This window comes from Electrophorus electricus, chromosome 8, assembly GCF_041902795.1.
Source record: "Electrophorus electricus isolate QZ-2024a chromosome 8, ASM4190279v1, whole genome shotgun sequence".
Classification (NCBI taxonomy): Eukaryota; Metazoa; Chordata; class Actinopteri; order Gymnotiformes; family Gymnotidae; genus Electrophorus; species Electrophorus electricus.
Window position 1 is genome coordinate 20,922,473 of NC_137504.1, and position 27,763 is coordinate 20,950,235.

Genomic DNA, 27,763 nt, shown 5'->3' on the forward strand with positions numbered 1-27,763 from the left:
TTTTGCACCACATAGAGAGGCTTGTTGGAGGTCAGAGGAGAGCTTGCTAGCACTTCACGCTTCCCTCAGCTTCCTTTGCATTTTGAATTTCAGTTACCTTATTCGCCAACCTACTAGTCTCTTTGGTTGGACTACAGTGACTGATGTGAATCCATAGGTTCGGTCCTTTACTTTAACAACTGGAGCTAGAATTACTTTGCAGGGTTACTGGACCCTCGGCTCCTTCCTCTTACTCATGTGCACCTTCATGGAGACAAAGTCATCCAGCTTTGTCAGGTTTCACTGGTTCTTTCTATACATCTGATCATTCTGTCTACTACCACGAAGCAGTATCTTTTCCCTTCCTTTCTTTCTGTCATGTTAATAGCGTCCGTGTAGATGTGTTCAAATAGGCCTGACAGGCATGAAATATGTCAATTTGTGGCTGAAATGTCTTGTGCACATTGTGCTTTCTGCAAATATTGCAATTAATAACATTATCAATCATGGGATGCAAATATGGTGAAAATCAGTGTTCCTCAATGATTCTCCTCATTTCCCCTTGCAGAGTGGGTTACCTCATGAGCTGCTCTGCACAATAAGGGCAATAGTTGTGCTGGTGCTACCACTTTCCCATCAAAATACTTCAAGCCAGGCCTGATTTTCTGTTGTAGACCACCTCCTTTTAAACCACATAGACTTCTCTTCAGGGCTGATTGCTTGTTATAGGTCGATCAGTCTTGGATGGACAGATTAGGGTAAGCCATTGAGGTTTGATTTTCACAACTTGAAACCACTTCTAAAATATGTCCTAGTTTTGCTAGCATTATTGTTCTGTACGGTAAAGTCAGTTCCAGTTTTGTTAGCTGCACATTTCACTATTGCACAGGTTTATGAATGGCTGATCATAGTTCTTGAATTTCATTCAAGTGAGAAACAGGCCTGTCGTTAGCATTACGGGAGCCTCTTGATGCCCATATGGAAGCATAAATGTGGCATATGCTGAGTCAGAATAAATAGTGCAAGAATGTCTCTTAGCCAGTTTGCAGACAGCAATGACTACGCCACTTGGCTGAGGAAGTTGTGCCACAAATATGACCTCAAAGTCATTGTTTTGGTAGTTTGTTGCAACTACTGCACATCCAATGACTCTGAATGCCAGGAATGAGGAGCCATCCTCAAAGAAAATTTCATCACACTTCAGGATGGGGCTGCCAGGGAGTTTGTGGATGCTTTCTTGCAGGCAAATGCAGCTGCTGGAAGCCTCTTTCAACCGGGTTGGACCTGCAGCTAAAGTATGCAATAGGAAAGGTTGTCTAGATCTCTTTGGTTCAAGACAGCATTAAAAAACCCATTCTAGTATTTGGTGTCCACAGGGGTGCTGGACAGAATGGTGTTTTGGTTAGGTACAATAGGATATTCTGAATCAACAAGCTTGTTAATAGCTCTCAAGTCTGGGACCCTCCTCCATTGCTTCATTCTAGGATTCTTTACTGGATGGATAGATGTATTGCAGTTGATAACTGTGGGAATCAGAACACCTGTATTTGATAATGCAAAAAATTATGGTGGTCTTGATGCCTTTTATTGCTTCCCTTGTATGCAGGTATTGTTTCAGTCTCTGCAGTTGTGCATCTGGTTGGCTTGGATCTTGACTTGGTCTGCTGATCTGTTGAGGCCCACATCTTCATGACCAGTGACCCACAGTTTGGATGAGACCTGTTCTCAGCTCGTCATCAAATTGTCAGTTTTGTCCTTCAAAACAGCCATAGTAATAGCTCTTAGAGGCGCTTACTTGGGTTGTGCTGTCAGTATTGCTTCATGCTTCATTTTCAGATATATTCTGTCTAGGCACTGATACAGTTTGTCAGGTCCATAGATTTTGATCCACTGTGATTCGGAATTTTTACATTTTTTTATTTATTTTTGCAACATGTAACATCGTTGTTCTAGGTGCTTGGATTGGACGCCTGTTTGTCTCATCAGAGTTATATGAATTGAGGTGGTTTTCTGGCAGTTTGTTCCATGTTTCCAATTCATGTCTCAGGGTGACTTCAGCTGCTATGCCTTTTGGTCCCAGATAAACTTCTCCTAACATCATTATCTTACTCTCGCAGTATTCATGCCAATGTTCACTGTATTTATCTTGGCAGTCATTTGAGTCAAAATTCATGGCATAATGCGAAAGTGATGTACTTGGTGTCAGATATTCAAGACAGTATTTCAGGTATTTGATGTACATCTATTTTGTTCATACTTATATCTTGTTAGTGTCTTCTGTTATTTCAAACCAGGATATTTGTTGATTATGACTCAAGGCAGGTGAAAGTAGGTACATCCCCAGATTAGGTACATGTTGTTTAAATGACACTGTAAGGCCTGACTCTTTGCACTCAGTGTTGATATTGATTTTACATATGTCTCTTCTATGAATGTTAACTTTTGATGCTGCTAAATTTAAGAAAGCTGTCTTTATTGTTTGATCTTCGACTACCAGTACTTGTAGTTCAGTGAAACGGAAAGTCTGTATGACTTTAGAAACCGAATTTATAAGCTTGTTTATGCAGGAGTAAGGTACATCTGTGTCTACCAGGAAAAGCAGGAGGTGAGCTCCTACCCCAACAAAGATAGTAGGTTCTTGCTCTCTAAGCATCCCTATTTCCACCATGCCCCATCATAATAGTTTTGCCTTTGCCATTGTTGGGGTTGAGGGTAGGGCTGTTGTTGTAGTTGTTGTTCATTGGAATCTTGGGCTGGCTGTTGTTCATAGGATTGCTGTAATGGTTGTGTTGGTCCATAGCTTTCTGCCTGTTTATGTCTTTATTGCTTACATCAGCAAGAGTGACATCCTCTTCCTGGTCCTCCCCTGCCATTACTGTTTAATTGTCTGCCTTGGCCTCTTTCCCCTGATTGACCTCTGCCTGTCTGTACATAAGCAGGAATTGGTACTCCAGCTGGTATGTTCACTGGGCTGGGTTTGTTGACTGGTTGGGCAGGTTGGTGTGTGTTTGACTTTGGCGTGTCACTTATACTACGACTACTTGCGTGTTGGCAGCTTTCTCATTATTCTTTTGTTCATTTCAGCCAGTTGTTTCTTTAACAGAATGGTTATCAGTTCTGAGTCTTTGTTTTTCTCTTCTTGTTTCTTCCGTGTTTGTCTATTGGCGTTGTGGATTATACACTCTTTTATCTGAACCCAGGGTTTCTTTTTCAGACTTGTTCCATCTTATCTTGAATGGGTTTTATCTTGAATGAGTCTTTATTATGAGCAATAGAAACGATGCTTATGTTGTGTTGCTTGTTTCCCATGACACCACAGTCTTGCTTCCATTTGTTCTGGAAGTCAATGATGAAATCTGTGACGACTTCATTTTCAGGTAGTTGGCAATGCTCCAGTCTTGTAGGATCTCTATTGGTAGGATATTGTTCTCTAACAGCACCCCAAATCAGATTCATGTGTGGGTTAAAGGATTTTTCATCATGGTGATTTTTGTATACCATTGCTGCCAAGTCTGCCTCTGTTAGGAGCTTTGTCATCATGTCTTTTACTGCAGCATGTATCATCATAGATTTGATGTGAACTAATGCTAGGCTCTGCCCAGCTGTCTTGTTTGGTCCCTCCAACTTGGTTATCCCGGCTTGTCCTTCTGCTTCTGGTTTAGGCAATTCACTTGCCATTCTTTTCAAATCAGCAAAACAGTGGTATATATCCAGGGTCCATCTTGGCATTCAATATTGGACACTGGAGAGGTTCATGTTCTCCAACTTCGAGACTGGTCAAGTTCATTTTGCATTCTTCTCTATCAGCACATCTCTTATTTGTTTCTTCATGTGACCATTGAATATGGACTTACCAGTTTTGGAGCTCCCTTCTTTCTGGTCTGTCTTGGAGTATTGCTTCCCCCTGTGGCCTGTAGACTTAACCACTACACAAGTTTTGACCAGTATTTTTTTTCATTAATACAGGGTCTAGGTTCTTCTGTTTTAGGGTCAATTCTACTAGGGTTTTGGCATTTCATAGTATTTATCTTGGAATTTCGCTCTGTTCTTCTTTTAGTAGTTTTAATGCTTGTTCTGCTACTCAAGCCCACTTTGTCTTCAAACTTTAATTTATCTCATAACTTTACATCCAATCGTCATTTGTCTCATTGTCTGTGTAATCTCGAATGGAGTCCTCTTTCTCAATTGCCTCGCTTGTGGTTCTGTAGTCATTGGGACTCTTCTCTTGATTCAAATGTTTTCCTAAACCTATAGTGTGTAGAATGTTTTCCTATAGTGTTTTAGTATGGGGCTATAAAGAACTGGAATCTCCTCTTTTGGACGGATCATTTTGGATACTTCTTACACTGCCCCTGAACGTCATTTCTTTTAATCTCTATTTCATCATCTTGATCTAGTACTGAAAAGCAGCCCTTATGCCCTTATGAGTAGATGATAAAGTGGCGGTCAATTGCTTGGTTTCGGAGATGTCTTTTCCATGTATTGGATTTTTCTGTTCTGTTCAGCTTCTCTTTGTCTTTTAGACTTTCTCCTTCCTTCAGCTAAATCTTCAAGAAAGGCGTTCCTTCAAATGCAGATGATAATTCTACGCACATGCTAAACCTAATTTTATGCTAACACTAAATGCTAATACTAAGGCTAATGCTAACTTAGAAAGTGAGTTGGCTGTGCACTCTTAAAAGCAAAAAAAAAGAGAAAACAGAGTTGCCACAAGCAGGCCTTGTGAAGACCGCATCAAAAATAAATATCTCTGTACTTAGTTATGCTGTTCCTTTTTTAAATTTTACATTTAGCTGACACTTTTATCCAAAGTGACTTACAATTGTGACTGAGTACAACTTGAGCAATTGAGGATTAAGCGCCATGCACAGGGGCCCAACAGTGGGAACTTGAACCTTCCAATTAGAAATCAAGCACCTTAACCACTACCACAGCCCACTAGTTTACATGCCATTAATTGTTATTTAAACTCTGGTGTCTTATTAAGTTATTCTCCCTTTCAGACCATTAAAGGTTTCATGGGCAATGTGACATATTGGTACTACATAAATCAACCATTAGACTAAAAATATTTTTGTGAAATGTCAGCAAGACAGCAATCTAACAAATCAGCAGTACTACAAATATCAGCCAACACATCATAAAACCAGTAATGTAAAATACTTCAATCAATATAAACATAACAAACAGTAAAAAGACAACATAAATAAGCATAACCTGTAACCATGAACACCAGACAGAAATAAAATACTTAGAAACTCAACTTCAGTCAAATAAACATACACTTTCTTACATACACCAGAAATGCAACTGGACTGTCAGTAAACACACACTCTCTCTCACACACATCCCAAGAATGCAAACAGACCATTGAGCTGGCCGTTTCACGCATATACATGCACACCGTGCAGACAGATACAACCAGCGCAGAAAAAAAAAAACAGCTTCAATAATTCACTGCAATTCATGCAAATTTCTTTTTAAATAATAATCCAAAACGCAACCAATATAATCACAAGCTCTCAATTAATGATACACCCACAGACCAACACAACATAATTTATAACACATCCATTAGCAATTAGTTAGGACAATTAGTAACTGTAGTTAGGGCTTCTTTTTTGCACTCATACACTCACTTACTTATGCTCATACAACCAAATGAGTTTAGCTACTTCACAACCTAAATAGTATAACTATAAACTAATACAACACAAAAACAAACAATGACAAACATACAACACACAAAAACACAAGGCCTTTTACGCAGATAATAAGAATTCAATTGAAACTTGAATAAAGCTCCTAAAGGAGTAGGAATTATTGAACTACCCATGGGTTCTCCGACGTTAGGAATTTTAACCACCTGCTTCCACGCACTTTTCTTGATGCTTTTTTCTTCTTTTTTTGTAACAGTAATTATATAATTACTATCCACTGAGCTTACAAACCCACTAAAAGCCTTTACTGGAAAAGCACATAATTATCCTGCTATTTTTTTAAACCATGAGTTGGATACCAGGAATTTTCTCAATATACAAGCAGTCAAAACAAAATTTAAAATGCACAGAGCGAATCTGGATGCCTTTACTCTTTTGAACTACCGACAGATTAATGGCCATACGCTCCTGACACAGTATGCTGTTCACAGACTGCTCACCAAACCAATAAAATGTCTCACCTTGTCTGTGTCATGTACTACACCTGTCTTCAGGCCAGGAGGGGGTCACCATGCTTTAAAGCTTCAATATATAGAGTGGACCAGCAAACTGCAGTGACAGGGATGTCTACTCCTAATGCAGAATTTCTGCTTAAGTCTCTGCTTACCCCTTTCTGTGATGGCCTGTGGATTTCTCTTGTCCTACCTCTTTAGCCCACCATCCACCCGTACTTAGTTCTCGCCTCCTCCTCGCTGGCTGGCCAATTTGTCATGGAGAGATTTTTCTTTTCCAAATTAGATTCAGGACAAGTGAAGAGCACAGCGCAACAAATATTTAAAAAAAATCAAGAATAAACTTTATTACAAAGCATCCATTCTTTATAACAAGGAGCAGTTTAGTCTCGAGAGGGAAAAGCTAACATAATTGTGTGTTTTAATTTTAAATACTCCAAAGGTTTTGCAAAAGGGGAACCTTCTCGCTATATCTGATTGGCTTGCTAGAATTCTTTCCTGATCACTGTTCCTCCCCATTGGCTGCCAGCTGGTCAGCTGGATGATGTAGCTACAGCAGACAGGACTTGCAAATCTGGTCAGACTGACCTCAGTAATGTCTACGCTTTCCTCCCTTGTCAGCATTATTGCTCTTAGATGTGTACTGTGAGTTTAGTATGAGCTGGATCTATTAGTAAGTTTCACTCTTTCTTGGACTATATTTACTTCATTTCTCCCTGATAATGATGGGCACTGCTCAGCCCACTCCTGGTGCCCAAGGCTGCTTGTACTCACACACATACATAAATCAGTTCAGCTCTCAAATAACATTATGAAACATGGAAATAGATTGTTATATTGCATAAGTATGTAATATAAAAGTAGAAAAATGTTTATTATTATTATTATTCCACAAACTACACATTGGTTTTGACAGTCCTCACAGTTTATTTGCTTGCATCCAGAGTTGGAAGAGGCTTAAAGTGACACTAATGTGAGCTGCAGATAAAAACAATATGGAGCAATATAACAACGAGCTGTGAAACCATGACTCAGAGCTACAACCTCTGACCCTTTTAACACCAATTGAGTCTATACTTTCTTGTAGCCCAAATTAGAATATTGCATGGATTGGTGAACAGAAGGCAAGTAGAAGACAATATGGACCCATCTGGTCAATGCCCGCTCGAAACACCTCCTCGAAGCATGCACTACACTACAAAAAATAAAGGTGCCAACTAGAACTAAAAAGTGTTCTATGGAACATTGCCATAGTAGAACCAACTGGTTCCTTGATGAATCTTTCAAAGAATGGTTCTTTAAAGAACTATTTTTGGTTTGTGCCACATGGAACTATTTTTGGTTCAAGAATAATGTTCTTAAAAGAACTCTACATTTTTCAGAGCTACTTAAAAAAAAAAAAAGGTTTCTTTTTAGAATGTCTGCTCAAAAGGTTCATGGATCCCTGACTGGTTCCTCCAAAGGAATCTAAGAAATAATAGAGATGCTAGATAAATCTAGGAGATTTTTAGAGTAGGCCTATGTCAATATTTGCTCTTGCCACATTTTATGCATATTAAGTGGAGGGTGTAGTTGTGTAATCTAACAGCAATGACACGTCAATGTGAAAAATCATTGTAAAAGTTCAAGAACCATCCACATAATGCAAAGGCTCTTTACCAGTTAAGGGTTCTTCCAAGAAGCATACACTCAAGCAAAGAATCCTTTAAGAACCTTTTTTTTTAAGAGTGTATGGTGGGATGGCATGAACACTCACCATCCTGCAGGTGGGTAGATGAATATGGTGTGGGAATGTGATGCCCTGCCATGTACAAGATGGTGCAGCTAACAATAGGACAGGGTCATAAATGGACAATATTCACATTTGGCATCTTGCCTATCAGTGTCCCAAAGTTGAATTTCCTGATGACACTATGGGATCCTGCAGCAAATATGAGTGTGTCTGTGCGTGTATGCATGTGCGTTAGTCATTGACTCACAACTCGTAAGATATCAGATGCACTATGGTTTCTAGTGGCATAAAACTAAAGGTGGATAATCAAATCCACCTCCATGCCTCTTACAATGAGAGAGATTAATATCTGATCAAGTATGATGCGGTGTGTGTGTGTGTAGAGAGAGAGAGAGAGAGAGAGAGAGAAGGAGAGAGAGAGAGATTTTGCAGAATTAAATAGGAGAATAGCAATAAAAAAACAGAAAGTGTTTGTGCATGTGTGTTTATCAACCATATCCAACAGCATACAGTTATACAATGCTGTAAGAATCTAATCTCCATTGCTTACTTCACTGGAGTTTTGGTTTCCCTGCTTTGAATTCTGCAGTGGTCAAATATGTATAACATACCAAATATTTAAAACATTTAAAGTAAGGAAAGCAACAAAAATGATCACACAATCAATATGTAATAACATATTAATATTAATAAACACATTTATCGCATGTAAAATTGCATTTTTTTTTTAATTTTACATTGCACAATCACACAAAAGCTTTTCACAAGATGTCCACCACAACCGAACATGCTGTCAAGGGAAGTGTATCATCACCTTGAGAAATAAAGATAAAGAGGAGTTTGATTGTTATCTGGTTCAGCATCTGTCTAACCTCTTTTCTTTCAGAAGCCCCCCCTCGAGTCTCTCTCTCCCTCTCTCTCTCCTTTAGGGTTGTCTTTAAGACCATAAATCAATAAGCCAGTAAAGGAATTTCTTCACAGTAAAACATTAAATAATTACCAATGAAGTAATAGTAGTAATAGTTATGATAAGATGACACTTAATGCTAAAAGGGAAATTAGACTGTTCCAGCAGTAAAGACAAAACATGCCGAGACATACAAGATAAACACAGAGTAACAATAGATAGGTAAACACAATAAAAACAGAATAAAAATTGATTACTGAGAAATACGGCACAATATAAATTTATCTACATTTATGGCATTTAGCTGACGCCTTTTCCAAAGTGTCTTACAGTTATGACTGAATACAACTTGAGCAATTGAAGGTTAAGGGCCTTGCTCAGGGGCCCAATAGTGGTGGGGTTAGAACCGGAAAAGTACCTTAACCACTGAGCTACCACTGCCCTACATATGTTTCTGAGTGTGTGTGGAGAACACAGAGTTTAAAAAAAAACAGGATGTTTTATGCGTTTCAGAAAGATGTTCTTCATCAGCTGTGCAAGCAAAGTGCTTCTGAATTAGTAGGTAGGAGGAACAGGTTTATATGTGAAAAAGTAGATGTTAAAATCATAACACTCATTCCATGGGGTTCTAAAATTTCAGGAGTATGGATCAGTTCTTTTTCTTTGAGTTTCCTAATTTCATTGCTGCCATAGCAACAACTGGCAATGTAAACACCTACTTTTTCAGCAAATCCTACGTGAAGTAAATGAGCCTTTACTAAATTTAATAAACTCCTCCTTGAACACTGGCTGTGTTCCTAAATCATTCAAATTAGTAGTAATCAGACCACTTATCAAAAAATCTAACCTCGACCCATGTCAGCTGTCAAACTACAGGCCGATCTCAAACCATCCATTTATTTCCAAGATCCTAGAAAAAGATGTAGCTCAGCAGTTAAGCTCATGCCTGAATCAGAACCAGATATGAAGTCATTCAGTCAGTGTTTAGGCCTAATCATAGTACAAAGACAGCACTAATTTAAGTAGTTAATGACCTGTTGTTGGCTTCTGACCAGGGTTAAGTCTCTTTGCTTATACTGCTTGGTCTGAGTGCAGCATTTGAAACTATAGATCACAAAATTTTACTAGATAGAGTCGAAAATGTTGGGATTAGGGGAATAGCCCTTTCCTGGTTTAAATCTTATCATGCTTGTCACTACTAGTTTGTTAACATATATGGAGACTTCTCAGCATACAAGGTTAGCTACGGTGTCCCACAAGGATCTATTCTAGGACCTTTGCTTTTTTCTTTATATATGCTACCTCTACGTGACATTATACATAAACACCCTCGTACCTGGACATTCATAAACACCCTCATACCTGGACATACATAAACACCCTCGTACTTGGACATACATAAACACCCTCGTACCTGGACATTCATAAATACCCTCGTACCTGGACATACATAAACACCCTCATACCTGGACATTCATAAACACCCTCATACCTGGACATACATAAACACCCTCGTACCTAGACATACATAAACACCCTCGTACCTGGACATGCCTAATAATATAGTGTCTCTTTCTGCCAAGGTACACGTACCCCTGATGTCCTGATATTACTAAGCCTCACCCTGTCTCAGCTGCCATGGCTACTCCCACCAAAACCTGATGTCCCCTGCTGTAGCCCACCACACCTCCACCCCAGCCAACTACTTTTCCATTGCCCTTGATGGACGTTCCCTTGTGGGATGGGTTTCGGACACATGCACAGGACAAGACTAGGACAAGACTAGGACTTCTGGAAAATTGGACTAGACATTAACTGCTTATTTTTTCATTTTATTTTTTTCTTATAAAATTGTTACTGTTGTAGTGACCATTGTCGGCCAGAGGAGGATCTGCCCCCCTTTGAGTCTTGGTTCATCTCTAGGTTTCTTTCTCATGTTCTAGGGAGTTTTTGCTTGCTACTGTCAACCTTGGCTTGCTCACTGGGGCCTTGGACTTGGACATTTGTAAAGCTGCTGTGTGATATCTGTTGTAAAAAGTGTTATATAAATAAATTAGATTTGATTTGATTTGACTCTGTCTGAAATGTCCTGTTTCTCTGGAAACGCTCTTCACAAGGATTTTTGAATCTCTCTCTCTCTCTCTCTCTCTCTCTCTCTCTCTCTCTCTCTCTCTCTCTCTCTCACTGCCTGCCTGCCTACCTCATTATCAATGAAAGATCAGAATAAGAGAGTTATACCGGCTCAGACGTCACCCAGGTAAACAATGTTGGGGGACGAGGGCAATCTGATTTACTAGTAGCTCAGTGTTCCAATATCCACAAGCGGCAACTGCTGTCACAACTTGAGACTGCTGAAGTACAACACATCTGCTACAGCAAGAGGGAGCCAGGACGACAAGTTGAAGGGGAGATATCATTATCATCCCCACACCCTGAACTTGGGAACCAAGACCCAATGAGTCCATGCCCCAAACTCAATAGTAGAGCTGCTGACCTGAGACCTTGGGTTGTAACCTCCAAACTGGGAGAAAGTGTCACGGTTAGTCCCTCCCAGCTTCCGTGTTCCATGATTTCCCTCTCTTATGTGTTTTGCTTCCATTCCTTGGTTTCGATTTCTCCACCCCTCGTTTGGTTTTCCACACCCGTCATTACTTACACCTGTTCCTCGTTTCTAGTCTTGTTAAGTTCATGTATTTAAACCCTGTCTTGTTCCCTGTGTCTTGGCTGTATAGTTTGTTTGAATGTTTGAATTTCTGACTATCTGAAAGCCTGTATCTTCCTGTATGTAAGTTTGTACTCCGTCCCTTTGTGTCTTTGTGTCTTTGTCTAGTCTTTGTGTTTGTTAGCCTCCGAGTTCTTCCTAGCACCTGTTATAGTCTGCTTCCCCTGATTGCCTTCGTGTGTGTTTGTTTATCATGTATCCCCGTACTCTACGTATTGGCTCAATGACCCTGGACTACCCTAACGACCATGACTTTGGATTTGCCCCTAATAAATCTCGCACTTCTCCGCACTTGCATCCACCTTCTTACCGCTCATCATTACAGAGTGGCGCCATTACATACCAGAAACAATATCTGAGATCTCTGTCCAGAAGAGTGCAGAACTGGGAACAGCTAAGATAGTATGCAGGACCTCTGGTAGAGGACCCGAGCTTGAAGGAAATTATACTGATTTTTATTCTTATTCATTCGGTCCCTGTCTGCCTTGTTAATCTGTTTGCCTTGTTATTTTGTTTATCCAGTTCTTGTGTTTTGTGCTAAACTCATGTCTGTATTCCCTGTCTGGGTTCCCTTGTTTTGTTCCTAGTCCTGTTATGTTTTCTGGTTGCATCTTTGTGTGTGGGTGTTCTGGCTTTTTGACTCAAAAATGTACTATGGTTTCTGATTATGGAGCATGACCAGTGCTGAATAGGCAATAATGAAGTGGAGTGCAGATGATACATAGATGCAGAATATAATTATTGTTATTAATAATAATCATCAATAATAATCATCACTGTCATCATAAAACAAAGTAGCATGTGATTTCCCCATCAGTGTGCTCTTGATACAATGCTTTACTATAATTGAACGGAAACTTTAACATGAACTATTTATATAATTTTTATGGAGGAAAACTCAAATACTCAAAAACTCAAATATTCACTACCTACCTACTACCTACCGTACAGCATGCCAACTACAGTGAGTGGGAATAAAGAAAATCTTTGTAGCTAACAAAGTCTGAAACCCAGGTGTTACAGGTGGCAAACACAGGCCCCAACAACCAGACCAAAGAGCCATCTGGCCAAATGATGGCCTCTAGCAGATAGATAGATAGATAGATAGATAGATAGATAGATAGATAGATAGATAGATAGATAGATAGATAGATAGATAGATAGATAGATAGATAGATAGATAGATAGATAGATAGATAGATAGATAGATAGATAGATAGATAGATAGATACCCTTTTATATTGTATTATTATATTACATTTCTTCTGAGAACTAAAGCCTAAGACTCTCCCCTGAGTTTTCAGGAAGACAAGCTTTCCTTGTTTACTTGTAAAGGAGGGAACATGCATTATCTTGCACTCGAAACTCATGGAATGCATCACTTTCATTTTACAATCTGTGTAACATTGAAGCCCAGTGACAGAAAGGGCAAGAGAAGAGACAGAGGGCAGACCCGTAGAATTAGAACTAAGACGTGGTGGTGGAAATTTGATGAAGAGAGTAGATATTCTAGTGGATTTAGTAGTCTGACGAATAACATCATGTCAGTGTGTCATGTCTATATCCTAATATGATTTCTGGCGTTGGGGTTGCTTTTTCTGCAGTTGAATATTTCTGAAATAGTCTCCAAAACATTACAACTAAGTAACTGTGACATACTGTCAGTATATGTGTCAGTTCCTGACTGATGTTGAAATGCTACTAATTAATGTAGTAGACAAAATAGCTTGTTGTTTTATGTGTAGTTTTAAGCAAAAATAAATAAATAATAATCAAAATAATGTTAAAACTAGGACATATACTGCAAAATAGAAGAATTTATATTTCAGAAATGTATTCCTTGGAAAAGAGCACTCAGTCCTGGTAGGTGCAGGTGATTGCTTTTGTGGTAATAGGTGCGCTTAAGTGACGCCTGAAGGACATTTACAGTGTCTTCCTGAGTATATACACAAATGACTTCCTTCCTCACTGGTGCATTGTTCCTACTGAAAGTACAGGGACCATACTGACCATACTGGCTGGCAAGAGTGGTCTTTTCTGAGTTCAACCTGCCTTTACCTGTGTAATGATGGTCGGTTAGCATGGCCCTCCCTGGGGGTTTTTTTCTGCCTAAGCATTGTTACTATTAATAATAATTAATAATTACTAATAATAACTTTCAATAACCGCCATTGATATGACCTTTTTTCTGTCGATTTACAATCAGCTTCTTAGACCTGTAAGGCAGCGAATCATTTTTAAGCCATTAATCTCTGGGTTTGGATGAGTCCGGTAACAAATACAATTCCTCTTATCATAGGGTTCCTTGTTGTGCCGCATTATTTGGGTGCTAATGAGGTCTATTTACCTTAAATGATAGATGTTATGTAGCATAATAATACTTTAATAATAATTGCAAAGTATGCTGCAGTTTAAAAACACCTTTCCCCCCCTTTTTGTTCTTTTATGTTCTTTCCGCGACGTGGTCAAAGCGCAACACATCCTGTCCTTGAACCCATTTTATGACTGTTCTCCTGTGGAATCCCAACACTGACTCCAGAGAAATGATGGAGATGGTTGTGAGAAACAAAACACTCCCTTCCTATTGCTCAGAACTGCTAATCATCTGCCAGGGTTAACATTCCCTGGCAAATAGTTATTCATTTGTTTCCACACATAGTCACAGCTTTAACATAAAAAAAAACAAACAAACCCCCTAAAAGCTCTCATGGATCACAATGAGCTGCCTTATCTACTCCAGACATGCAAAGACATACAGCCATTTCTCCTTTAAGACATCACTTCTTTTTGTTCTTCTAAATCACCCTGAAGTAGGTTTTTTCGGTGGGGGGGGGGGGAGTCTCTTACCCGATAATGTAGCCCAGCACACCCAGTTGGATGAGCCTGCAGGCAATGCCCACCCTGCGATTCCTCACCAGCACCTGCCGAGGGGTCTCGTACTCGAACAGGAAGCTGGACACAGCTTCCACGATGTAGCTCTTCATTTTGGGGGGCACTGAGTAGAGAGCAGTTCGATCCTGGGAGGCGCTGGTGCCCTCACGCCCGTCCTGTCAGAGACCCTCCCCTCACTTCCCTGACAGACAGAGACAGAGACACTGTGACTTAGAGCGGAGACGCTGCTGAAACATTGAGCTCTCTGGCTTCCTTCCCCCCTCCCTCCCTCTCTCTCTCTCTCTCTCTCTCTCTCTCTCTCCCTCTCTCCCTCCCTCTCCCTCTCTCCCTCCCTCTCTCTCTCTCCCTCTCTCCCTCCAACTCTCTCTTTCTCTCTCACTCTTTCCCTTTCTCTTTCCTTCACTTCCTCTCTTTCTCTCTCTCCCTCTCCCTCTCTCCCTCCCTCTCTCTCTCTCCCTCTCTCCCTCCAACTCTCTCTTTCTCTCTCACTCTTTCCCTTTCTCTTTCCTTCACTTCCTCTCTCTCTCTCTCTCCCTCTCCCTCTCTCCCTCCCTCTCTCTCTCTCCCTCTCTCCCTCCAACTCTCTCTTTCTCTCTCACTCTTTCCCTTTCTCTTTCCTTCACTTCCTCTCTCTCTCTCTCTCTCTCTTTCTCTCTCTTTCCCTCTTTCCTTCACTTTCTCTCTCTCTCTCTCTTTCCTTCACTTTCTCTCTCTCTCTCTTTCTCTCTCTCTCTCTCTCTCTCTCTCTCTCTCTCACATTGTTTCTTGGCATACACTTCCCCCTTTCTCATGTAGACAGTTTCCCCTCCTTCTGCCTGTTCTAACACACCTTCATGTTTAAAATCAAATATTCTAACTATATACAGTCCTAATAAATGGAATGCATTCTTTTATAATGATTAGGAGCCATATAACCATAATGCATCTGTGTTAGTTTTAAACACATCTCTCTTACTTTCTCTCTCTTTGCCGCTTATCAGTACGTTTCATACCCTCATACGCTTCTTACTCATCATTGCCTTCCTTAACAGCTGCTATAGATAGTGGCCAATGAACACACATAACACAGTGTCTTCATATCAAGTCTGATAGTATATTGCTATTACTACCACATGAGTGCTTAATAAAAGTGACCATTTTGGCAACATCTCTGCCTTTACAACATTTCCAGTTAGTTCAAATCGTTATGATCACATCTCTTAAAAATGCTTCCGCTGCATTTATTTTTACACATTCGTCTTTAACACCATTTTCTTTTATTTCACTCAGTCCAAACACTTTGTGTTATCACCTGTAAAATGAACACACTCCCCAATTTGAGTTTGAATGCAATATCCCTTATAAATACTGTCCTCTAGCCTTAATTATAGAGATTGCTGTCATTTAATTGAGTGTGTAAAAAATGAACAGGTAATGAAGGTAATGAAACAATCACATTTAACTATTGCAGCAGGGTTGTAACATTGAATGGACTTCTTACACACATAAACTACCTGATATTGAGTGATATTATATTGCCAACTAGTAGTAAAAGACTAGTTTAGGACTATTTTATTATGTAAGAGCATGCTGGGTCAGAATAAGGAACATTGTGAATTTTATGCTAAATATGCCAAAACTTGCTATAAATACTGTGTCACACTGGGAGTCTGAGATGCTTTTAGGTTCAGTATACTTCAGTTTCCACTGAATTCCCTCTTATGTCTCTTTCCTTGAACGTGTCAGAGAAAAACAAGAATTAAGTGGAACTGAAGGTCTTCTACCAGTAGAGGGAGCCAAGGACACATGATTGCACAAGCGCTTCATCAATGACAAAAAACCTTTTTCACTTAATTGTACTTGGACAAAACTTGAAAATGTAAGTAGTTTTTTTTTCAGTAAAAAAATAACTATAAAAGGCTACAGTATATACTTTGCTTCAAAAATCATTGCAATTTAAATTGTAATTGTAATTGAATTTAAATTTTTGAAACACTTTTTAATCTATTTCCTTTTTACTTCTAAAAATACTTCTAAACCAATGTCGTTTGCTTTTCTGCTTTTACAGTGTAAATCTTTGGTTATTCAGCGTTTCCTTCCATTCTCTTTTTAACCTTCTTTCACTAGATAGTGCTCATCACTAACTAACAAATGCTTATTAAACGAACCGTGGCACCTATAAATTGCTTATAAAAACTTCGTTTTTTCGCTTTATACTTTTTAACATATCTAATATATTAGTTATCATATTAAAAGGTATACCGAAGAACTATTTCATCGCATTTAATATTATAAATATGAATACAAAGTATTTACTTCGCTGTTGCCGTTTCTCTATTCGTTTAAATCTTTGCACTAAGACAGTTCATTAAATGAGATTTTTTTTAGACCCCGCCTCTATATTTTGTAATTGGTGTAGCAGAACGTCTGTCTTCCAAAACCTTTGTCATGTGTTTTGTGATTGGTTTGTGGAGTGTTGGTAGTAAGCCGAGGCTGAGAACTGTCAGCAGAGTGAAACCGCTTTGAGCGCAGCGCTCGGTGGAGACGTTCGTCCGGAATCCGAGCTTTCCAACAAAGGAATTACTTCAGAACGTCTCACATGGGAACTCTAGGAAGAAAATGACTTGTGTGCGTTCCAGAATGTTAGTGCACCCAGTTTTTGAGTTACTCTTGTTCTTATGCACAACTGGTTTGTCTCGTGCCCTCCGCGTGCACGATAAAAATGAATCTCCTGTCGCAAGGCACCCGCGTGCTGTTTTGGATAACCAGCTGGAGTTATTCAGTGCCACAACCATTCCAAACCACTTACCAGAGGAGCCCGGGGACTCCAGGTTACTTTTCACCCCTGCTCCAATTATCACAACAGCGGACAGTAGGACTACTAGTAAAACCAGCCAACTGCTGTCTTCTTTGGTGACAACTACAGTCGCTCCCTTACCCAAAACAATGGATCCAGCAGTTAAGCTTAGGGACGCAGGCGTAACTACAACACTCGCCACCGGAATACACAATTTAACAAACACCTCTTTAACATCACCGCCGAGTTACTCGAAAAACTCAACCACACTGGCTACCGCGGATTCTGTCAACAATTCTTGGACGGTGATAGGCTTCCCCTCGCCTAACCTCACCACCGAGAAAGGTAATTTTCCAATCGAAAAATTAAAGGTAGCTTCACGGTGAGGTAGGCTATTTTACCACTGAGTAAGTCTTTAAAATGTTTAGCCTTACAATAAAATATGTTTTAAATACCACAGATTCATTTCAATTCACGTAAAGGCGCTAGTCGTCTTCTTTTTTTTTTTAAATGCCAGGGTATGTCCTTGGAAGCTTCTGCACTTTCCAGGCTGCACAATGAAATGGGCACAGGGTAGTCATCTACACTTGTGCCCTAGAACAGTTTTCTTGTGTGGAGCACCTTGTATCTTCTGACCTGTTTTATGTCAAATTCCTTCCTTGTTATTCCCTCAGAATGTCACTTTTTAGTTCTGTCAGTCACCTCTTAAATTGGTTTTCAGTGTAATAACATGTCATATCAACAGAAATCAAAGTTCTTTGTTGGCATGGAAATGAACAATGCCTAAGGCAAAAGGTCATCCTAAACTCAGAAGCTACATCACCACTGCTGTTGTGAGACACACCTTTGTCTTCTCTGATGGTGACGGTGACAAATATGTGAGTGAAGGAGCTCTAAACACAAAAGCATAACTGAGAACATAATCAACCAAACAGAATTGGTTCCTTATTACAATGGTTTCATAGTACCGATTCCTTGAACTGGGTGCAGCAGTTAAAGAGCTGTAGGGTTTGAGCAAATGACTTGGAAACAACCTTCCTTAATAGCCTTACTGTAATTAATTCATCACTGTCAAAGGTAGAGACAGTGGTTATTACTCTTAAGGTGTCTCCTCGTCCTTCCTCCGCAGGGTGCTTGCATGTCAAAGGGTCATCTGAGGTAAACAAACAATATGATGTAAGTTCACTTTCTCAAGAAAAGGGGGAAACGGGAAAGTGTCCACATCCGTCTGTTTCTACATGAGCACTCTGAACTCCTGAGCATTTGATGGATTTGGTGGATAAAGTCATAGTTCATAGCCAAGCCATGTCAGACTAAACGTGGCCTCAGTAAATCGGAGATAATGCAGTTGGGAATGGCCAGTGTCAGCTACTACACATGGCTGGAACGTTGGTCTGCTCCTCTCCGTGGTTGCCTTACGGAACCACAAGGTCTGATGATAAAGGTCTCTTCTTAAAAGCCCTGTTCCACAATGCCATATGCAGTTTAGAAAAGCCCCCAAGTACAATGGCCACCACATGAGGGCTTGGGGATGTATGAGGTCATGGTACGCAAAACGTTTTTCCCCCTTTTCCATACAAGACGCAGACTGACAGATTCTTCTCCACTCGATAGTTTATCATGGTACGAGACCATCAACAAAAACCAAGAATGTCAGTTTCATACCTCTGACTCAGCAGAGCTGAATGAGAAATGCCAGTCAGCACATTTAAAGGTTTTAAGTGCATTTTAAATGTAGTCTCCGCTCAGTAATTAAACTCTCAAGGACAACCCAAACATAAGAGTCATTTTTAAAATTATTATTAGATGACCTTTCTATATGTGACGTAAGTGGATGCTGTTTGCTCTAGATAGGTTACAGACATTACAGACAATGACCTACATGGCCTATCGTTAGGCTAGGGACGCACTGACCCGACTACCGGCTGTCGGATGGCATCAGGCTGTTGGATGGTGTCGGTGACCCAGTGCCGCTCGTACTCAGTGGGGTTTGTTCCACACCGTTGGCACTAGTTGGCCCTCAACAGCTCTGCTTTGGTCGATTTTTAGATTTTGAATCGGCATCAGTGGTTGGCCATGAGGGAATTTTCTGGTTGGTTGTTCAGTCTAAATTTGGCTTCAAAGAGATAATGTAGACATAAAAAAAAAAAAAAAAAAAAAACTTATGCAGTTTGTCACATTCATCTACTAACAGCAGTCTGCTAGTCGGACATTATACACTTTTGCTACACGAAAAGTAATTTTGTTCTGCTAACTATCTAGAGAGTCTTGATGTTACCGTATGCAAATTTATGGAAGTAAGGATTTCAAGAAGAGGCGGGAGTCACTCAAAACTCAGTGTACTTCTTATAAGAAGCCTGCGCCTCTGGGAAGCAGTGGATTCCTTTTGGGTTATTTTCATTTGCGCAGGCGCAGAATGGTCTTGTATGTCATTCATCAGCTGTAGTCTGTTTGAAGGGTTTGAGTGTAAATACACACGGGCAACAGGAGACGACAGTGAGCTGATGAAAACCGATCACCAGTTGCTTGCAGTTAGCGTTAGTTCTCCACTGTCAGTTTGGTGAGAACCTCGTGTAACATATTCCCCCATGTACCAGTGCTGTTGGCCAAAATTCTGTTATTTTAACACTGGCTTGACTGAAGTTTTCGGATCCTAAGGAAATGTTCCCTGCTTCTTGCCAATGATTATAGGGCTGTTAGTCAACTTTTGTCATGCAAACGCCTGCACATACTTTAGTGTTTTCTGTGCACACTTCAAAGTGAATTAAAAGTGTATTGTATACTTCTGGCATACCTGACCTAGTAGCAATATTTCAGACAATCACCAGACCTTTGGCGTTACGGTGCAAGTGTATTTTATACTTTGCAGTGCAGCCTTTCAGACGGAGAGAGCCAGAACAAAGCACCACTTCCAAAACTCTTTCATCTTCACAGTACATAATGCTACTGTAGGCCAGCACACTTTAGACAAAGAGACATAAAGAACATTTTCCATCTGACTGCTTCTCATTCGCTGTAACCCCCCGCTACAGCGCTGGAAACACTATGTTTCTTTGTGTCCTCTCACAGCACTGTCTTCGTTGGTCACTGCTTTTTTTGTTTTTGTTTGTTTGTTTGGGTTTTGTTTTGTTTTTTGTCAGCCAATGCGGCAGGGCCACGGTGGTAATTGTCGCTTTCTAGGGTCTCGCCGCTGTTGCGTGGCCTTTGGCCCTTGGCCCATTCTCCCATCCCGCTCCGTTCTGCCTGGAAGGTGGTGATAAAAGGGAGGGACTGCGTAAATGGAGATGAAAGGGGAAGCCACGCAGGTTCTTAATGGGTGTTTCTCTTGAACTGGAAAGGCCCTGTACCAGGGACGTCCTGTTCGGTTTTGCAGATCACTTCAGGATGTAGGTTGTTGCTCAGTGGTTTCTCAGGCCGGGTCAGTTGCAGGGTTGTTTGTTACACTCAGCGTCCTCGGCTGGGGTGCGGCCGGCGTCTCACGCTGGCTCCTGCCCTCTCTTGTTTTGACAGCGGATGATGGGAGAAAATTGTATTCTGCCAATTAGGCTGCGGCACGGTGGCTATGGGCTGGTCTCTAGCCAAGAGTAAGGAGTCAGCAGTAAGAAAGACTGCTAATCCAGCAGGCAGGTGATCTCGCTCTCTCCCTCTCTCTCTCTCTCTCTCTCCCCCTTTCTTTTAAAACCATTTTAAAAAGTATTCTATGGGCCATTTTCCTACGCCATGTTAAAACTAAGCCTAAACCAAAATGAAGTTCCGATGGTAATTCACCATTGACACAGCAATACATTTGAAGACTAGGCCTAATCAATGTCTGGAAAACTAACCCTGTATATAGGTAACTTTTCTTATTGATTTTTGATTCTATGAGTGACTTCACTAGTTGGAATCTTTAAACTCAAGTACAAACAATAAGGATAAACCATTTCTGAGCGGAAAACAAAGCCCTTCTGTAAATTGCTCCAGATAAGAGCATCTGCCAAAAGCCATAAATGTAAAATGTAAAACCCTCTCTCTCTCTCTCTCTCTCTCTCTTTCTCTCTTTGTCTGTTGGTTTTAGAGAGAGAGACAGTCGGCTTTGTCCAAAGCAATTTTTGGTGAAATGAAGTAAAAGAAAACCTCATTTGTTACATCAGCTTTTGCCTGTTGTACTGTTGTATCATAAATGTTCTGTTCATGGTGATAATTTAGTCTTATTGTGCATGTACTGTTCTATTGTTTCTGACAAATTGCCAATTATACTGCATGCCTTACGATACAACACTCTACACACTGGAATCCCTATAGTTTTGAATTAACTTCAGCTAAGACATGACAGCTGACAGCTATAATTTTAGAGAGCTTAATGATTGGTTCTGGAATTACATCACTGTGTAATTTTACTGTATATAGCAGTTGTAACAAACACATCAGCCTACAGAATCACTGGGTTTGATTTGAAGTTAATTTTATTATTGTATATTTCATTTTTCACTGAGATTTACATATACAATATATAATAGATATCATTATTGTAAACGAGACTGAAAACATAGTAATGAAGTTCGAATATGTTACCATTTATAAGAAATAAGCTTGCTTGCACTAAATGTGGCCTGTGTCCTAAATGTAATGCATGTAGTTTGCTCTGGGGCTGAGAAGAAGGGCAGAAGACAGCACCTCATTAATTCCAAGCAGTGCAGGAGCTGTGGGGCCAGACAGCATTGCTCTGTTTAAGCTCCTGTCTTCTCTGCTTCAACAGCTTGGGGGATATGGCTTGTAACAGAGCTGAGATTGCTTCCATACCTCTGGACCCACCTCTGGAAAGGGTGTGCAGAGAACAAATGGAGACTCCACCCACCCTTAATACACAGCGCAACTTAACCCTCAGTCGTATCTGCTGCTTGTGGTGAAGTGTCTGACAGCAGGTTCTGATGATGTGTTACTTGTGTTCATTCGTGGGGCTCAGTGCAGTATTTCTGAACAAAATTGTTTTTGCCTCATCTTTCCCATCAAAAGAAATACTATCTTCCACCGTATCATCCAGGAATAAATCAATGCTATGTTGGATAATTTTGGTTTTAAGTCAAAATGATATTCATCAGGATCAGGAATCATGTATGACTGCAACCATGAAAAGATTTACTGGGCAACATTTATTTACTGTACTTCCAATTGTTCTACAGTTCAAACAACTCAAACAAATGATCAAAGCTTCTAAATTATACAGGTGATGTTGCCGCTTTGAACGTGCTGCAGTCTCTCTGTGTGGCTCAGGCTCTCGTAAGCAGATTCGTTTGTAGAGGCATAACCTAGTTTCTTTCTCTCACATTTAATCTGGGCTGTTGTGCTTGCTGTGGGAGTTTTGATGGGTGCAACGTTACATCCACGTACTAACACTGAAAGAGCCTTAGGCCCAAAAGGGAAAAAAAATAGAATAAATACATTGCTTTTCTAGATTTAGCTTGCCCTCTTTGTGGGTGTGGATGTGGGTGTGTGTGGGTAAGGGTGTAAAGGTGTGAGGTTGTGGGTGTGTGTTTGTGGGTGCATACATATGCACGTAGCTCTCACTGCTTAAAGAGCCTTTATGAAGTCAAGACCTGCTTGATTCGAGTGGTTCTTACGGTGCTGCTCGTTGGCTAATTGAACTCCAAATTGGATATTGACCCAGTCAGTGCTCCATTCATCTGACCTGTCTGAGGGTATGGCAGATACTCCAACACTCTCTATACCACCAGAATTCTGCTTTTTGTGCAGAACGCAGCAGAACGTTCCGAGGAGATGCCTGCAAGGCAAACCCAGCCTGTTGAGTGCTCCCTCCTGGATAGCATTCCAATGTCTGAAGAGCAGAAACAGTCTCCTCACTGCTCTCGGAACCCCTGTGCTTTTAACCAAGCTCTAGGATGGGAACCCGAAGTGTGTGCAGGAATTATCCAGAACCTGCTCGTCCCTCACCTCACAGTAGAGAGGAGAAAGTGATCTCCTCCAAAACCAAGGTGCAAAAATAAACTCCAAAGTATAATAATGGCTCTGACTGCGCGCGTAGGCTTCTGTTTCGGCAAGAGCCGTTCTTTTTAGCGCGTCGTTTTTTTTTTTCTTTTCTTTTTTTTGAGCCAGAGGTCAGTCCAACGGCACTACATTCCTTTTAAAACTACTGCTGTATAGTAAGTATATGAGCCCACACCACACTGGTCCTGCCTGTTTCTGTGATTATGTGCTTGGTGACTAAAAACTCCCATTCAGACTTCAGTTAGTCAGGTGACTTCCTCACCCTACCTCACAACCGACCAACCAAGAAACCAGCATTTCAGGATGCTTTTTAGGGGATGTTTGTGTCTCCCCTGCCGCTAGCACACGTTCTGCAGAAATCGTGCGTGGATGGCAAGCCGGTTGATGCGGTCAACTTGATCACATGTCTGCATCCATGTTACGAGGTCAGTCTCTGGCAGGGCAGAGAGGTCCAAATGGCTTGGAACACAGTGCCCAATGCAAAATGTACAAAAAATTCCAAATGAACATTTCACACCCAACACAATTGCCACATGGTGTTTCACAAGCTCTCCCAACTCTGGCTCTCTTCACCTTGAAGGCCGCAGGAAATTATGTGCAAATAATTACTGCACCTAGCGTCATTCCACCCGTCTGGACCACTGACGGCCTTCTCATCAATCAGAATGCATCCTGAACTCCGTTCATGACGTTTTGACGTGGCACAGGGCACTCCCGCAGCGTGGCAGGTGACAGGCGCGACACTAAAAGACTGTCTGGCAGCCGACATCTCCCTGTGGCTTATTTGTGGCTGTCACCTTTCTGGTGCTCTAAAGTACCCTTCAGGTCTCTGGAATGCCCGACTAGTATAACTCCTCTGTAATGTAGCTCTTGCCCAGCTGCGTGACCTCATCAGAGGAGCGCATGGCTCTACAGAGCATTTCTGAACTGGGTTCATTTACAGGATGGCCATAAACTGCGATCCTTCAGGGAGAGACTGATTAAAAATCTGTGTCATGTTCTTTTAAGGAGGCCCCCATTGCAGATCTCGCGCTGAAAGATGATCCACCGTTGTTTAGAGGCTCGGGTGTCTTAATTTCCTCCAGTGCTGTGACGGATGGGTAACATATACTCACAGAGGGACCTGCTTCCAGGTGAACGACAGATGTCATCTCCCGAACAAGCCCTCGGAGGTTGTCCCCTCTCACCTTTTGCCATAACATGGAAATGTACTGGCCACATGAAGTGGGAAAAGCAAATCCTGGCCTGTTCATCGGCTGTATTTTCAGTGCTGTTGTGAATCTGACCGGTTATTCCTGTAGTCTATGAATACACCCAAGATTACAATATTAAAACATTTCGAAAAGGCAGAAGAAAAAAAACGCCTTGATTCTGCACTCTACACGTGGCCCACGGTTCACGTTCACTGACTGCACATTCCGAGAATCACATTCTGAGGGACAGCCCTTCTGGAAAGGAGGTGGGACAGAGGTGAATAAAGGGAGGGAATGACTTTGTTAAAGTAATAACTGAGCAGGAGGGTTTTCTGGTGTGTGTGCTGCAGCTCTTCCATGTAATCTTATCTTTAGCAAGGTCACCTCAGATTCGCAGGCAAGATTGGCCCCTCACTCTGTGCTTCTGCTAAATATATCACTGTGCTCCATTTCTCCCTTTCGCAGTTAGAGAGGTGTGTGTGTGTGTGTGTGTGTGTCCTTGCGTGCATCTGTGTGTGCACGTGCACAAATCTACATGTTCGCAAATTCCTCCAGTGACTGGTTACTGTAAAACGGTGCCGCACACAATACCTGAACATCGCGGACTCAGATTTGATGTATGTGCCGGGCGCTCTTTGAGGCCTTGGTTTGCCACAGCTAGCCGTGCCGCAGACGGCGAGTGGGTGCTTGCTGAGTGGGTTTTTTTGTTTGTTTGTGTTTTTTTGCGAGCGTTGCCGTGTCTGAACCAGGCATCAGAAACCCTCCCTGTCCTCGCCTCTTCCCAGCCAATCCAAACTGCTCGCTTTACGAGGCTTCCAAAGCCCTTCCCAGCTCCGTTGCCAATCTGTCAGCATCTCCATCCCTCCTCCCAGTTCGTTCTGGCCTCCCTCCCTGCCGCTCGCTCCCCAGCCTGTGTCGAGGAGAGCCTTATCTCAGCACGTGTCACTCTCCTCTGGGAGAAACCACCTGCTCCATCTGTGGGGTGGGAAGCCAGTTAGTGCCCCCCCAGCGCTCAATGGTACGCAGCCGGTAGGCCACACAGGCACGGAGCAGCTGAGAACAGGACTGTGGAGGAGAATAGCGGCGAGCCACTGGTACAGCCGCACGCCGGCAAACCTGGTAGCTTAATTAGGTCCCTTTGTTTCTGCTAAGAGCTTCAGTGGGGAAGAGGAGATATGCTGACTCCTGAAATGCCGCTAAGCATAATGCTTCTTAAATTACCGCGGTACAGCCACTCTGTAATCCTCTCTTAACATTTAGGAAATATGCAGTCTGACGGAAAACACATTACTAGTAAACTGGGTTGCTGTTGCAGTATCCTGATGGAGGTTTGACACATTTGTTACAGTTGTTACACTGAATGCAAGCTAGGCTAGGCTAGAATAGCTTAAGTTGGCCATAAGGTAATCATTCGTCTGCTGCTACAGAGTCTCAGGAGTCTTGGGTGTGTGTGTGTGTGTGTGTGTGTGTGTGTGTGTGTGTGTGTGGGGTGGGGGGGGGGGTCTCCAAGGCATAGATAAATTGCCATCTGCACCATCCAGGTGAGACCCATGCGGCAAGGCTTTGTTGCTGCCGCTTTTAGTCCAGATGGAGAGAAGTCACCAGCGTGGACAAATGAGAGAGCCGTGAGTCCAGGCGGCCAATCCTGGCCTGCCACTGACTTCCCAGCCAACGCTTGCCATGCGGGCTGCGAGTGACAAGCAGGCTCCCATTACTTCCTCTCTGAATTCCACTCTCCCCTCACCATGCGGCAGACGACCTCCTGTCTGTGAAGTATCCTTCTCCTCGAACGCACAGTCATCAGCGCGTGATGGCAGTTTTTTTTCTCTTTCCTTGAAACCCCAGTAGTGCAACGTCCTGCCGCTTGGTATAAAACGTCTCCCCTCTAGCTTCTGCTGGGAGTCAAATACAGTCACGTTGCGGCATGCTATCTCTGAGCCAAAGGAGTGGACTGTTCCTTCCAAGGTCACTGTTTTGATTGGTTTTCTTTTTCTTATCTTTTTGGGTGTGTGTGTGTGTGTGTGTGTGTGTGTGTGTCTGTGTGTGTGTGTGTGTTTGTTTGTTATTATTGTTGTTGCTGGAATTTATGGGCCAGATACCATGCTCCTGGTGGGCTCCTGTTTGTGCAACGCTGTGTTCATTAATGCGCAGGGCCTGGTAGCATGGCGGTCAGTGATTTGCCCCAGGTTCTTACAGCAGGCTCTGTTGTGACATTCCTACAACCTTCCATTTTTCTTGTGGTTTGCTCCTTTATCTTAAAAAGCTTAGTCTTTGTCATTTTTGTGCTGTTGCTCAACCAGAAAAGATGATCTTCTGTATGCCATTTGATATCTCTCTCTCTCTCTCTCTCTCTCTCTCTCTCAGCGCCTCGATGCAACTGCAGCGTGGAAGGCACGGTGGACCCGAACAGCTGCGACCCTCTCACCGGCCACTGCACCTGCCTGCCAGGCTACGCGGGCCCCCAGTGCCGGGACTGTGAGGATGGCTACTTCACCAATGGCACCAGCGGCTGCGTGCCATGCACCTGCGACTCGTATGGCTCCGTGGGTCCGTCCTGCAACAGGTTTGTCTCTCCCGGGGCAGCAGTGTGTCTGCCTCTTTTCCATTTGTTGTTTGAGTTGTTTGGGGGTTTTTTCGCCCAATTCTTGTCATCTGCATCGTGGGAGGAGTCATGCATGACAGAACATGACCAGGCCGGGCGGGTTCTGTGAATCTCATGCAACTTTCAAGATTGTATCAGATGGGGTGAAGCTCACCCTCCCAACCACCCACCAAACCCCTGAGTGTGTGTCCGGCTTAAGCATGGATGGGGGAACCTTGCGTCGTCCTTCACTTTGACGTATGGCCTGTACGGGTCACAGGCGCGGGACTAGATCAGAGCAGTGGCAGATTTTGCCAGTGTATCGCTGTGAGGCCCATGAGACCTCGTGAGACCCTGTTCTGAGACGTTTGTGCCCTGCTGTGCTGGTTCCGCCCCCGCCCTGTATCAGAATTCATGTCACCCTCATTGTGTCAATCTTACGTGCAGAGTGCATGAGTGGACCTGTTTTGTTCCTGTGTATCTGGAATCTGTCAAGTTCGTCTGGGGACACAGAGTTCCCAGTTAGGTGCTGTACTCCTGTTTTGTGACAATGCTAATCCATAAATTCTCCTTAGGGCTGTGTGTGTGCGATTGTGTGTGTGTGTGTGTGTGTGTGTGTGTGTGTGTGTGTGTGTGTGTGCGTGCGTGCGAGTGTACGTGTGTACGCGTGTGTGTGCGTGAGTGCATATGTTTATGTCCATGCATGCTTCAGATAATGCTAAGCAGGTGTATTGCTGTGTCAGGTATTTGTGGCTGTCAGGAGATCGCTATCGGAAGTTTCACACAGTATTCTTATACCACGATGTGAGCCACTGCAGTTTGTG

The 27,763-nt window shown here is 42.1% G+C and overlaps 2 protein-coding genes across 3 annotated transcripts in view; one reads left to right on the plus strand and one right to left on the minus strand.

The window, feature by feature from the left end:
- p2rx1 (purinergic receptor P2X, ligand-gated ion channel, 1) overlaps positions 1–14,648 on the minus strand; it is a 33,023-nt gene extending 18,375 nt beyond the window's left edge. The window contains exon 1 of one of the 2 annotated variants that reach the window (XM_035527146.2): positions 14,360–14,648. In XM_035527146.2, coding sequence (XP_035383039.1) covers positions 14,360–14,496 — 137 coding nt within the window. In that variant the 5' untranslated portion in view covers positions 14,497–14,648. The remainder of the gene's footprint in view (positions 1–14,359) is intronic. The other variant, XM_035527147.2, reaches the window with a different exon arrangement.
- Positions 14,649–16,895: 2,247 nt separating this feature from the next.
- LOC113590935 (multiple epidermal growth factor-like domains protein 9) overlaps positions 16,896–27,763 on the plus strand; it is a 49,377-nt gene continuing 38,509 nt past the window's right edge. The window contains exons 1-2 of the mRNA XM_035527369.2: positions 16,896–17,525; positions 26,723–26,921. Of these exons, the coding sequence (XP_035383262.1) occupies positions 17,003–17,525; positions 26,723–26,921 (722 nt within the window). The 5' untranslated portion in view covers positions 16,896–17,002. The remainder of the gene's footprint in view (positions 17,526–26,722; positions 26,922–27,763) is intronic.